The sequence below is a fragment of the Tenrec ecaudatus genome, chromosome 7 (genome assembly GCF_050624435.1).
Source record: "Tenrec ecaudatus isolate mTenEca1 chromosome 7, mTenEca1.hap1, whole genome shotgun sequence".
Classification (NCBI taxonomy): Eukaryota; Metazoa; Chordata; class Mammalia; order Afrosoricida; family Tenrecidae; genus Tenrec; species Tenrec ecaudatus.
The window spans coordinates 29,882,429-29,896,756 of NC_134536.1; the positions used below are offsets into that span (position 1 = coordinate 29,882,429).

A 14,328-nucleotide genomic window follows, 5' to 3' on the forward strand; every position below is an offset into this window, starting at 1 on the left:
GTTTTTAGGTATGTGTTCTGAGCCACCATTTATCGTTATAAACATGTATTTAAATAATGGTAGCTAAACAATTTAATAAATCATTACGTGGATACAAGAATCAGGGTGAAATCTCTGTGGCTATCATATTGCCACTGTTAGAGAAACTGGGTTCACTGAGGATAACTTTAGATGGCTATAAACTAGAATTCAAAACGATAGAAAAATTTAACCAAATGAATCACAACCATTTGGCAATTGAATTGATCATCAGGAAATGGCCCCAGAGGAGCCACTTCCGTGTCAGCCCTGATAGCAGCTTTTCTCTTAAACTCCAAGACAAGTGCTTTGTCTATTTTTGTTTGCTGTCTGAAGATCAGCAAGTCAACATCCAGTTTACATGAAGTACCACAATGCTCAAAGCTCCCACTTAAAGAATCTGCTTTAAACGTATATTACTTAATGTATGGATTGTGATGAGTTGTAGGCGCCCCCAATAAAATGATTTAAAACACACATATATTTCAAGTATCACATCTGTATAGCACCTGATTGCCACCAAATGTATTTCACATTATGTAAGATTTATCCCAAACAAGTATATCCACGTTAATCCAGTTCGACTAGAGAAATAAATCCAGACACTCGTGTGTAATAGAGAACTTTATATCAAAGAGTAATTGTATATTAAGAAAACATCCCAGCCCAGTCCAGATCAAGTCCATAAGTCCGATATTAGCCCACATGTTAGACACCAGTCTATAAATTCCTCTCCAGACTCACTCAACACATGCAATGGTGCCGAATGCAGAAAGATCACCGGCCAGTGGGTGGAAAATCCTGGGATCCAGAGGCAGTGGAAGCATCTCAGCGCTGGCATGAGTCTCCACACTGGCTCCGACACTCCAAGGCTCCGACACTCCAAGGCTCTGGCTGCCATCAGCATAGCTCCATGTGGCTTGTCAACAGGAATGTCTCACAGGGAGAGCGCAAATCTGGACTCCAGTGAGCTATTGACCTCCGTCCAGCCTCCCAATAAGGTCATCAAGCTACGACCTGATTGACGGGAAACTCCACCCCTTCACTGTTAATAGTCTGAAATCGACACCAGATCATGGAGCCACCACATCTGTGAAGATGTATCCGTCTCAGAGGGTATCTCATCCTCTGGATGAGAACCAAACCATATGTTTGAGGGAATGAGTCGCTGGGCATGGGCGATCAGGAAACAGTCTCAGCAGACATCAGGGTCAGCTGACTTTGGGGAGTAGCAACGGGAGTCTTCAAAGCTTGTCAGCACCCATCTAAGGTACAACTGGTCTCTCCTTGTCCAGAAGAAAAAAGGGTGATGAAACGCAGACATGTGGGAGCATTAGTCCAGTGGACTAATGGACCACACCAACGTCAGTCTTCGTTTCCCTACATGCAGACTAGAGGGCTCCCGGCTACAGCTGCCAAGTGCTCCGCTCCGGATCCCATTAGGGGCGCCTGGGCAGAGTGGAAGGAAAATGTGGAATAAAACCCCAAACCTGGAGAGTGACTGGGTTTATTGGGAGGATGGAGACAAGATTATGGCCGTAATCCTCCTTCGGGTCTGTTGAATCCACCAACGGCTGTTTTCAGCCAAACAGACAGGTTTCTAAGAACAGTAACACTGGTGAGGTACATAGTACACCTTCAAATAATTAACCACTTGAGGTCAAGAAGACGATACTTACCAGGGCCAAGATGCTGAAGGAAACAAAGGGAAGAAGTGGGATGTGGTGTTACGCTGTGGGGACTGCAATGAATGGCATGGAACAAACGGTGTATGCATTGCTGAAACTCTGTAAACTGTAAACTCGATTTCCAACGTTCAAAAGAATATATCCAGGGCTGAAAAAAAAGATTTGTATCCCACATGTACAGAGCTAAGAGCACAATGCTGCAGACATGCATTTTAATTTCCTCCTATATTTAATACTAGAAAAATAGCCTGAATGATTAGCAATCTAATTGCTACCAAATTTACCAAAACAATTTAACCAAGACTCAAAGAAATGCAAACTACTAAGAACAAAGAATTGTCTTCCATTAAACTTCATTCTTTTTCTTTCTGAGGCAGAAAGATTTGTGTTTTCCTTACAATTGCAATAGGATTTTGTTCCTGTAGATTACACTGGTGGGTGGAAATCACAATATTCCAAGTCTCCCCAAATGAGTAAAATAAAATTTACACCTCAGGCATCTGTAATAAATGAATGGCAAGGCAGGCTTTTAAGTTACTAGCAGAGTATGAAAGAGCTGTCTTCATCCACATTTTGATATTGCCCTGTGGTCTAAGAGTTTTGTGACTTTCCAATGATTTTGAATGGTATCTGAAATGAACTGTATGCAGCGATTTGAAGAATGAACTCTACTTTATCACAGTACATAAGGCCAGCAAGAAGTTTACTGATGCAATCTCATACATTCATTTTAAAATGTGAGCGTTACAGGCCTAGGTAAAAATCTGTGAGGCAGGATATCTACCATATATACTCAAGTATAAGCCAACCCGAATATCAGCCAAAGCACCTAATTTTACCACAAAAACTACATTAAAACATGCTGAAAACCTTGGCTTATACACGAGTATATACGGTACTTGGTAGAATCCCCTCTGGAACCCACGGCTATCAAGATGGAGTGACCTCCTTTCTGTTGCGATTTCCTTTGTGGGAAGGAGCTTACAGTCAACACCACTTCCAGCCTGCATGAGAAGCCCATACTCCTCACTAGCCGCAGCAGTGACTTTGAAGTGGTGACCTGGAGTGAGAAGACACCTTCCAAGACATCTCTCTCCCGACCAGAAACTCCCGATAAAAAACCTTGGTGTCCACGCCACAAAGAAAGCAGCACACTCAATGGAAGGTACAATGTTAGCTTCGGAAATTTTATTTTGTTTTAACACATACAGTTCACAAACAGAAACCCTCTAACCCCACGCACAATTCCATAACCACAGGTTTCAAGGGTATCGGCACTCTTTAACTATGTACACCGTCTTCTTTCAACAAAAGTGCAATCCAAGACATCTTGACAAGAAAGCTTTACTGACGAGAATGTGTTTTTGAGCTGGTTTTTAATGGCGGCCCTGGTGATAGGCTTTTTCAACTGCCTGGAATAATAAAAAGTCAAGGAGACATGGAGATGAATTGGGTTAGGTAGCATCCATTGGGTTAGGAATCGCAAGGGTGACCAAGAGCACCTTCTCCCCGCCTCCTCCAAGCTTCTGTCGAAAATCACTTAAGGCCTGCTTGTCACTTGGGGCTAAGCAAAGGGCTGGCAGGAGTTTGTGACCTGCGCACAGAGCTGAGACTTCAGCTGAAGCACTGGTCTTGCAAGACTAAACCCAAGATGGTAGCAAGTTAGTTTTGGCGATGGTGCATCATGTGACATATCAGTACACTTGTTAGCATTCCGGTTTGACAACGAGTATTCTTTCATGATGAATTAATTTCTCCAAACAGTAAGAAAATACTTTAAATGCAGAAAGCGAGGCTGTTTGAACAAAAACTGCACATTAAAGGCTGTCTGGGGAAAGCTCTTCCTTAATCAGGGCAGGGCAACCCTGATGCCAGGGCACCAAGTCTCTCTCTCCAGGTGCATTCCCAGCACCTTGACTGCTGCAGGTGGGAAGCTGAGGAGACCTGGAGAGAAAGTGCTCAAACAACAGGAAGTCACTCTCTTCTCACTGAGAGATGTTAGCTAATTGACCAGGTACGTTTATTTGCTCAAAGTAGTAACTCCTAAAGAGAAATGATTTTTTTTAAAGGACAAACGTTAGAGTAGATGAAAAATCGATTTGAAATTAAGAGTGGGTCACTTTATTGAACTGAAAAGTAGGGAAGCAGACACTGGTTCTCTTGGGTAGCCACCTACAAAAATAATCATCTTTCTTGACATATTCCAATTCCTATCAAGGTACTCAACACCCAGTGTTTTGAGAAAGCTTGGGGAAAACCCAAAAGTCAGCAGAATTTCAAAATAAGTTTTATCTCACAGGGTTGCAGCCTCAGTTTTATTTTCTTCTCAAGGCAGCCAAATGTTCCCTTGTAATCAAAAATGTAACACCTAAAGACAAAAGGTCTCCTCAGGTCTGACACCTCGGCCCATCTCATGTCACTGCAGCATCTATAAAATTCTAATTTTATCATTAAAATAGAGGCCCCAAGAAACATCTACCCAATTTCAGTGAAGTCTCATTATACTTTATTTTTCAGGGGCCAGAAAATAAGATATGGACAACGATCTTTACTGCGGCAAACATGATACCAGATTGCTTTCGACTGCGGGTTTGCCGAGTGCAGCCTCACAGGGAACTCTAGTTTCAAGGCGACATGTGCAGGCAGCACGATAAAGTGTTAGCCGGGCTAAAGAACAGAATTACCAATATTTTACGACCCATTTTAAGTTCAGACATAAAATCCAAATTGGATTCTAGAGCCCAGAGAAACTTACCAATTTTCTATCTGGGTAGACGAGAGGCTCCGTGAGGAGCGAGCTAGCACGCAATGACAGCGTTCGCCTTGCAGACACATTTGCAAGGGTTCTGTCTGTGCCCCACTTTGAGTGACAGTGAACACCAGCAGGCCTCTGCTGCTGTTCCCTTTCTCACGGGCACTTTGAGCATCTCACCCATGGTGAAGTGTTTTCCAGATCATCAAGCACCAAGCCAGCTGCAGCAAACCAGGCGACGGTCACCCAGACGGAGAGATGAAGATCGGTGGGTGCCATGCCGTTAGAAACCACACATCCAGGACTCCGTGCCGTACAACTGACGGTGATACCGAAGACTCTTCCACAGTGAAAAGCCAGTTTCCCCAGAGGGAAAAATGGTATGACGCCAAATGAGTAATTAAAAACACCTAAAGGTGGCTACTCTGAAGCGCGTGTGTTCCACATTCCCTTAGCACGGATATAGTCGAAATCCACACACACTTTTTTTAAGAAGTCACAGTCCAGTTCCAATTGTATAAATCTATGGGGAAGGCCTGATTTAAATCACCAAAATGCTGAAATTTGGAAAGCCCAATGATCTGACTCATCAAGTTCTATCTAGCGACATCTTGTTTCACCAATGAAAAGGTATGATGGGGTCAATGCGTATGCCTGCGGACTTGAAAGGTGGAAGTTTGAGGTGGCTCAGAAGAAAGGCCAGGCAACCCGCTACCGAAAGCAAGCAGCCACTGAGAACATAATGCAATGCCCAGGCGGGCACACATGGGATTGTTTTGACTTGAATCACTCAATGGCAACTCGTGAAGGTCTAATAGGGACCTTTAGAATATGTGCTTTTTCTTATTGTTATGCATGATTACTGGTTTCTTCCAAAATGAAACACACAATATTGAAATCATTCTTTCCCTTAGCATTCTCTCTCTCACACGTGTGCTCTCCAAAAAAAGAAAGCATTTCCTTTCTCTCTTGGTCAAATCTTGCATTTCTCAGCATGAAACAGGTAGTGCGTGGGGAGATGATGCTGGGGGCAGTGCTTGGTTGTGAAACTCCCCACTGGGGGTCTGTGGCTATAACATGTACGTGGGAGCAGAAGCTGACAAAGGACACAGTGACAGGGATCAACCGTGACCACCCAAATCCCACGATGTGCGCATCTCCTCTCGGAGCTGTTTCGGCAACTTCAGTGGTGCAATTCAAGCGACAGGTTAATCTTCTTGGCTTCATGAGCACCGCTTCCAAATTTCCGTAAGGAACTCTGCTGCCGGTCAGCTTACCTACGATTATTGTCACAAGAACAGCCTCCCTATGTCTTGTCATGTGGGCAACATCTTCAGTGCAGAAAACCAGCAGATCCATTCCACCAGTGATGGGCACGCCACGTGGCCCACATCAAGCAATCCGTTAGCACAGGCCACCATCACATCAGCGTGCTAAGGAGCAGTAAGCCCAGACAACCTGCTCCACACTCCGCTCCCCAGGGACCAGTTTACATTCATTTGTCACCTCTTTCTCCCAGGGTCCCTGGGAGAGCTGCCCATCCGCAGACAGCGACCACCATGGGGAACACTCGCCTGGCCCCGGCTGTGCATTCAGCTCCCAAGGACCTTCCCCGCCTTCTCGCCCCACCTTAAAGCTGCACAGACTCCACCCGATGGGGAACCACCCACTACCCCAAACTCACAGGACCACCCACGTGGGTTCCTGTCAGACCCTGACAGACACCCGGGAATCAGCGCACACAGGGGCCCCCCATTTTAGTGGCACACACACAGTCACTCTCCTTCAAAGAGGAGAAGACATGAATGTCGCAGAATGTTTCCCCTATAAAAGATATGTAATAAAGTAAGAATGCCAATAAAAGAGCTATTCCTAAAGCAAAGCTGTCATCAATAAGCTTCGAGGACTTTGAAGGAGGAGAACGGCTTCACGAAGTGGTAGTCCAGATTCCCGCAGTGCGGACACTGCTGGACGTTGCTGTACTCGGAGAAGTACTGCATCCCGATGCGCACGTCAATCACCGGCTTCCCACAGTGCTTGCAGTTCAGGCGGGCCTGCCGGAGACACAGACACAGACACGTCAGCAGGCGCCCAGGGCGGCTCCCCGTGTCAACGCCACCCAAACAAGCGTGTGCGACTGTCCTCTTGGGAAATGGACCAAGAGTTCAAGTACCAAAAGCGGGGTCTCCCCAAGCTGAGGGCCGTCAGCTGTCAGCTAGCTGGCTCCACCCCCAGGGACCTCCCCCACACGAGAAGGCGTGTTGCCCCGTCCGGCCCCACCTGCACAAGTCTGGAGATACTCCAACCCACTGTCGCTGTGCAAATACTCGGCCAGCTCTGGGGCACTGTTGGGTAGATGTTGGGCCTGCTAACTGCAAAGTCACCGGTTCAAACCCAGGAGCTGCTCCCGGGGAGAAAGCTCAAGCTTTCTGCTCCGGTCCAGACTGATACCCTCGGACACCCCATATAGGATTGTTTTGAGTTAAAATGGTATCAAAGGCAGTGGCATTTTGTTTTGCCAATCCAGGGAGGGCTTTTCTTTTGGCACTACTGGGACACTGTTCTGTGTGATCTGCACCATTTTCATGAGCCAATTTTCAGAAACAAGTTGCCAGATCTTTCCTCCTAGTCTGGAAGTTTATCCTGGGGCTTTCTGGAATCCAAGAGGGCATGTTGCATATCTCCATTCATACCCAACCTCCACTTAACAGTAGGACGTCTGAGGAGTTAGTAAATGGCCAGAATTCACACACAGCAGATTCACTATCCATCCATTCAAAAAATGTAGTAGAAAAATATCACGGCATTTTGTTTGCCTAAAATGCCTGTGAAGTAGGCAGTGGTATCTGAGTCTGATAATGAAACTGAGGCACATCACGGTTAGGTACCAGGCCCTAGATCCCGCGGGTAGGAAGCAGAAGAACTGGGGTTTAAAGCAAGGTACTTGATTCCAGAGCCTCTAGACCAGTGGTTCTCAAGCTTCCTGATGCCACAACCCTTTAATACAGTTCCTCACGTGGCAGGGAGCCCCCAACCATTAAATTATTTTCATTGCTACTTCACCACTGTCATTTTGCTAGTTATGAATCAGTCATCCCCTGAGAAAGGGTTGTTTGACCCCTAAAGGGGTGGGTCTCAACCCACAGATTGAGAGCCGCTGCTCTAGACACTCTCTAATCTGGGCTGGAAAGCCCTCCAACCAACAAATTCCTCCAAATGACATCAAGAGCCAGAGCTGGGGCAAATCCCTCTCTTCATCCACCTCCTTAATTGGCTTTTCTTTTCTAGTCATTAGCATGGCTTACTTCAGGTTCAAAGTCTGATTGGAAGACTGGCTTGGACTCTTCAGCAGTGTATGAGGCTTGTATCTTTACAGTGACTCGCCCTAATTGAGTCTTTATAAAAGCAAACAATGACCGAATAGGTTCCATTTCAGTGCAGGGCCAGGAAGTAGAGATGCGGGCTTGAATGCTGCGAGGGCGCAGCACAGAGTGAGTACCAATTCGCTGTGTGTGGCAGCGGCCATTCCACTTTGCTCCCTCTAGAGATCTGGAAGCACTCCCACTGCCTCTCAGTGGGGAAGGAGGGGAGGCCAGCTTGGGGACAACAGGCTCTGACCCTGGGCAGGACCACATCCCAGCAGACTCTTCTGGCGTCCAGTGTGGGTGTGAAACCTGGAACGGGGGTGGGGGGGGTGGGGGCGGGGGGGGTTCATCTCCAGCTGTAACATTAACTGGTGCATGGATTCTTTCATGGCCTGGGTCTTGAAAAGCGAAACCACTGGGCGGCTGCGTGTGGAGCGGGGAGAGCTGGCACTAAGTCATGGTGACTACAGTGAAATGAATGCTCAAGGACGTAACACACTAAATGCCAAGGGCAGTTAAACCTGGAGATGGGTGCGAAGCATTAGGATAGTGTCAGAATCACCGGACCAACCTGGAGTCAAAAGGACAAGTCATGCACGAGAACTTAGGACCCTTGTATCCAACTGCAGTCAGAATACCTGCCATGCCAAACTTGACATTCGAGACATTTTATTTTCTGAATAAGGAAATCATAATAAAGGTACGCTCTTTTTGAAAGTCAAACCATATGAGGAAGATACTAAACTATGCAGTGAATGTTCTTAGTGCTGTCAAGTTAATGCCTCTTGGCTAATAGTCGGGATAGAACCACTGGCCCCACCCAGGGACCCCGTGTGGTGACTGAAACGGTAATCAGTACTTAAAGCAAAAACCCAGCGTGGACCGTGAGGAGCAGAGGCAATTGCTCCCCTACCCAGGAGCCTCGAGGAACGGCAACACATGCGTTCTCCCTGCCCCACGTGAGTGATTCTGACTCAGTAACCCCGCCTCTTCATGGGCCTGCAGAGGATGGCTTTGTTAGTTTTTCAAAAAAATCCTTTTCTCGTCAGTTGGGTCAAGCTTTGTGTAGAGCAAGCAGTTTTCCATTCAAATCCGGATGCATTTTCTTTCATGTCACGGATTGCAACCCCCACAGTATAATATCCCCCTCATCCCACTCCCCTGTGTCTCCGTTCCTCCTCCTTTCCTAAGATGAGCCCTTGGTGGCGGACTGCTTATGCACAGTGCTGCTAACCACAAGTTGGGCAGTTCAAAACCACCCACCATGCCTCGGGAGAAAGAAAAGGCTTTCCATTGCAATCACAGAAGTGCAGTCTCAGAAACCCACAGGGCCAGTTCCATCTTGTTTTATAGGGTCTCTGAGTTTGAATCAACTCAATGGCAGCGAGTTTGGTTCGTTGACTCTCCTGAGTGCTGACTCTGGGTGCATGCTGCCCTTTTGAGCTCCAGGGTCTGTACATGAGTGTCTGCCTCCCTCTCGGACGGCAGTTCCGCTGTGAATGGGCTCATCGTGGCAGAAGACGCCGCCTGGTAGCAGTGCTGTCAGGATTCCTAACGGTCCACGCCTGTTTTAAGCACCTCACAAGACAGGCAGTTCCACAGGCACAAAACGAAAATCCTGCCTAAGAAGTAAACCTTCTACTTTCTTGTAAACAAACTGGTCTGGATACATGATACCAAACACTAGAAGGTGTTAAGTCTGTGAGGGAGAACTGACGGCTTGTCCCCGCGCCTCTCAGAGACGCCTGTGGCAGGTTCACAGCCCCTTTTAAAAAGGAAAACACACTATATTGCTATTCTGTAACTTCATTTTCTTTTCTTTCAACTTATTTTGCTGGGATTGCACTTGCGTGATCTACATATTGTTCTGCAACGCTCTTAATGACTCCATGGGAGGAGTTCATGAACGGAGCAGAATAATTCAGTGCTTGGCTTCTAACTAGAGGGCCCTCAGAAGAAAGGCCTGGGGGTCTACTTCTGAAAGGCCATGGCCTGGACAGCTCGGTCGAGCACAGTTCTACTCGGAAACGGAACTGCCGCCAAGGCATCGGTTCAATCCCACTGAGTGGCTGCAGCTCGGTGTGCAAAGGCAGCCAGCACGGCTTCATAAGCAGCTCCTGCTCACTTTCTGGAGCTTCTTCTCCGTAGCCCCACACCCAGCCCCGCTCAGCCCAGCCCACCCTGAGCCACACACCACAGCCTCTAACTCCTCAGGCTCACGTAAGTCAAACCCTGATCTTAACCTCTGCTCCCCCGGGAGGGGTCAATACCAACCTGACAGCAGGGCGAGGCGGCCAGGATGTCGTAGGTGTACATGGTGCCCAGCTGGTGCCAGCTGCCGTCCCACCGGGACTTACACTTGATGCAGATGATCTTGTGCACCCCCTCCAGGCAGTCCACGCAAACTGCATACAGGTGCATGAGTCTCCCTGTGCACAGAAGACACAATGCTGAGTGGCCATCACGGGACCTCGGACTGTCTCCAAGAGGGTAGACAAGGCCCCATCTAGTAATTATAAACAGACATGTCATCATCTGGATAAACAGAAACATCGAAGTAGATAATGCCACATGTTGCTAAGTCACCCTTTTAGAATAGTGACGGAGGTAGATTTGGAGCTCAAGCTCCTGAAAGCTTCCGCTCACTTTCCACCATGTGTCTATCAGTGCGTTGTTCCCGTGGTGGCCTGTGTGTTGCGGTGGTGCTGGAAGCTGTGTCACTTGTATTTCAAGCAGTAGCAGGATGACGCAAGGTGAACCGGTTTCCTCAGAGCTTCCAGACTAACAGCAAACTACAAAGAATGAAGAAGCTGTCCACTGCTGAGGGATGCGCCACTAAAAACCTTACAAACAGCAGATACACCGAGACTCAAGGCTAGCAGCAGGATACTGTCAGATGCGATGCCAGAAGATGGGCCCCTGGGGTTGGGGGCTGAGGAAGAGCTGTCTGCTCAAAGCAGAACCAGCCACAATGATGTGAGTGGAGGCAAGTTTTCAGCACCTTCGTGTACCGATGAGGCAAGACTCAAGTGGAACGTGGGATGTACACATACACATCGAGATCACAGGCATTAGTGAGCTGAAATGGATGGGTCTGGCCATTTTGAATCCGACAATCACATGGTTCTTTATGCTGAAAATGACAAATTCTAAAGGAACGGTGTCATAGTCATCATCAAAAAGAACACTTCAAGGCTATCTTAAAGGGCCCTGCTGTTAGGAGACTTACAAACATACATGGAAATTTACCCAATACAACTGTTCTTCAAACCGACACACCAACTACTAAAGCCAGTGGGGAAGAAAGTGAAGAACTCTCCCGGCTTCTTTAGTCTGGAACTGTTCTAGCATCCATCAAGATGTACTGATAACGATTGGTGATTGGAATGTTAAACTTGGAAACAGAGAGGAAGGAACAGTGCTTAGAAAATAAGGCCTTGGTTGCAGGGACAAAGGGGAAATCACATGCTAAAATTTTACAAGACCAGTGACTTCATCAAATGTACCTGTTTCCAACATCAAACAGCGAGTAGGCACATAGACGTGGCCAGATGGAATCCACAGGCATCACAATGGCTATATCTGTGGGCAGAGACGACGGAGAAACCCAATATTAGCAGCCAGGAGGGGCTAATGAGGACAGGGGCTCCTGTGGAACAGACCATCAATTGTTCCTTTGAAACTTGTGGTTGAAGTCATTGGAAATTAAAACACCATCTACAACAGCCAAGATATGACTCTCAGTATATCCCACCTCAATTTCAAGATCATCTTGAGTACAGATTTGACACGTCGAGCACCAATTAGAGAGCATCAACAATTTCAGACACGAAGAAAGCATAAGGTCATTAGAAAGATAAGGAAGAATGAAACGGCCAAGGTGGAGATCGGAGGAGACTCTGGCTTTTGCTCTTGAACAAGAGCAGGGCAGCTAAAGCAAATGGAAGAAATGACGAAGTGAAAAATAATTACATGAATAAGCATGAGTGCAGGAAGAAGAAAATGTTCTAGAACTGAGTTCAGAGATGACTAGACCGCTCTTCTGGATGTGACTGAATTATTGAATACTATGACATGGATGAAGTGCCACTAAAAGCGTGGAAATGGTTGATGAAATTAAAAAGTTGAACAGAGAATTTCAAAGGGCACTAGACAAGACAAAATAAAAGTATTCTAATGAAAGGTGCAAATCTGTGTAGAGTTGGAAAGCCCAAAAGGAAAAACAGCATGCTGAGCATACCTTAAACTGAAAGAACTCAGGAAAAAATCCACGTCTTGAGTTGCAATATTAAAGAATTTCATGGTCAAAATAGAGAAATGATAGAGGATAGAGGAAGCATAAAAAGATGAAAGAATACAAAGCCCTGTACCAAAATAAACTGGTCAGCACTGAACCATTACGTGAATTAGGATATGATCTATAACTAATGCTATCAAAGGGTGAAGTCCAAGCTGCACTGAAGGCAATAGTGAAATCAAGGTTCCAGGAATTGATTAAATTACCAATAGAAATGTTCCAACGAGATGAAGGCGCACTAAATCAGCGGTGAGTTGCCAGAAACTCCCCTGGAACAGTCAAGGACGTAGAGTGAGGGATGGCACTGCGGACACCAGATGGATCTTGGCTAAACTCTGAGAACACCAGAAAGATGTTTGCTTGTGTTTTATTGACTATGAAAACGCACTGGACTATGGATAGTCTCTAGAAGAATGGGAATTCCAGAACACTTCACTGTGCTCGTGCAGAACTTGTACTTGGAGCTGGAGGTACTCATCTGAACAGAACAGGGGAAATCTCTCATGGTTCACAATCAGGAAAGGTGTGCATGAAGGCTGCGCTCTTCCACCATACTTATTCAATATGCATGTTGCACAAATGATACTAGAAGCTGAACTATATGAGGAAGAATGTGGCATCAAGCTTGAGGGAAGACTTATTAAGAACCTTCAATATTCAGATGGCACAAATATGCTTGCTTAAAGCAAGAGGACTTGAAGCCTTTGCTCCTGAAGGTCAAGGACTACGGCTTGCAACTCAGTGTAAAGAAAACACAAATCCTCACAACAGACAACATCATCATCACCAGGGGAAAGACTGGAGTTGTCCAGGATTTCATCGTGCCTGTATATACAATGAGAGCTTGTGGAAGCAGCCATCTAGACGTCAGGTCATGTATTGCACTGGGCAAATCTGCTGCGCAAGACCTCTTTAGGGTGTTTAAGAGGAAGGATGTCATTTTGAGGACTAAGGTACACCTGACCCAGGCCATGGTATTTTCTATCACCTAATATGATGTGAAAGTTAGACAGCGAATAAGGAAAATCAAAGTGAAACAGACACACTTGAATTATGGTGCTGGTGAAGAATATTGAAAGTACCAGGGACTGCATGCATGCAAGCACCCACACATCAATCTGTCTTGGAAGAAACAGAGTCAAAATTTGCCGAGCCTGTTCTCACATGCTTTGGACTATTGCCAAGATCAAAGAGTCCCTGGAAAGGACAGGATGCTTGATAAAGTAGGCCAGCGGGCAGCACGCAGACTCGAGGCGACAAACTGACCCAGTGGCTGCAGTGTGGGGTCCAACCTATCAATGGTGAAAATGCGGCAACAACAATTCACTTTTCTTAAAAGTGCTGCTAAGTTTATACAATATGAGCATATATATTCAAGTGACCTAGCCGCACCTTCGTCACACCAGACAGCAACAGGGGACTTTCTGCTCAGAAGTCTGTGTGTGGCAGAGGGAGACTGGACGGACAGCATTAGTGAGTGATCACGGGTCCCCGAGGAGATGAACACACAGTAAGAATGACTGACAGACGGTCCCACACCCAGGGGCGAACCGGCCCGGCAGGAATGGGGGCTTCAGCGTCTAAACTCTATTCCGGCAAGTCCCATCACAGAGCAGTTAAGTGTCTGTCATGTATTGATAGCCCACAATTATACACAGCCAAAAGGACTATGTAACTGCTCTTGTCCTCAAAATTGTTGTACCATCACCACATCTAATTTAGGAACCAGAATTATATCTTTCTTGTAAATGGTTTTTAAAAATAAGTTCAATGTCTTGTTATTTACTGGAATCAAAAAAGTCACCAAGTGGCTCAACCTCGTTCTCCTCTCATTTATCAACATCTCACTGCTTCTGTGGAAGAACCAGGGATCAGATGGTCTGAGAGCATCTTGGACCAGCCTGCGGGATATGTAATGGCAGCACTGCTGTGCTGTGTCTGGGGACCAGAGAGCCTCTCTGTAGTCCAGTCGAGCACCAAAACCCTCTCTCCCAGGTGGTTTGAGTCAGGAGTGCTTGCTGGTGCCAGTCAGACCAGGGATCTTCAGCTGTCAGGAAGAAGCAGTCTGCCCTTTACCTCTTAGAAAAGGGTCTGTGGTGCCTACAGGGACCCCCGCCATCTCACTTGCTCCCTAGCTCTGCCTCCCCCATCACAGAAGGAACTGCTGTAGCCTTGGTATCTAGTACAATGTCTTTGGGGGTGGGGCAG

General features: G+C 46.6%; 1 protein-coding gene across 1 annotated transcript in view; it reads right to left on the reverse strand.

The window, feature by feature from the left end:
* Positions 1–2,865: 2,865 nt before the first annotated feature.
* HECA (hdc homolog, cell cycle regulator) overlaps positions 2,866–14,328 on the reverse strand; it is a 56,312-nt gene continuing 44,849 nt past the window's right edge. The window contains exons 3-4 of the mRNA XM_075554461.1: positions 10,098–10,252; positions 2,866–6,512 (exon numbers count right to left, since the gene is read on the reverse strand). Coding sequence (XP_075410576.1) covers positions 6,348–6,512; positions 10,098–10,252 — 320 coding nt within the window. The 3' untranslated portion in view covers positions 2,866–6,347. The remainder of the gene's footprint in view (positions 6,513–10,097; positions 10,253–14,328) is intronic.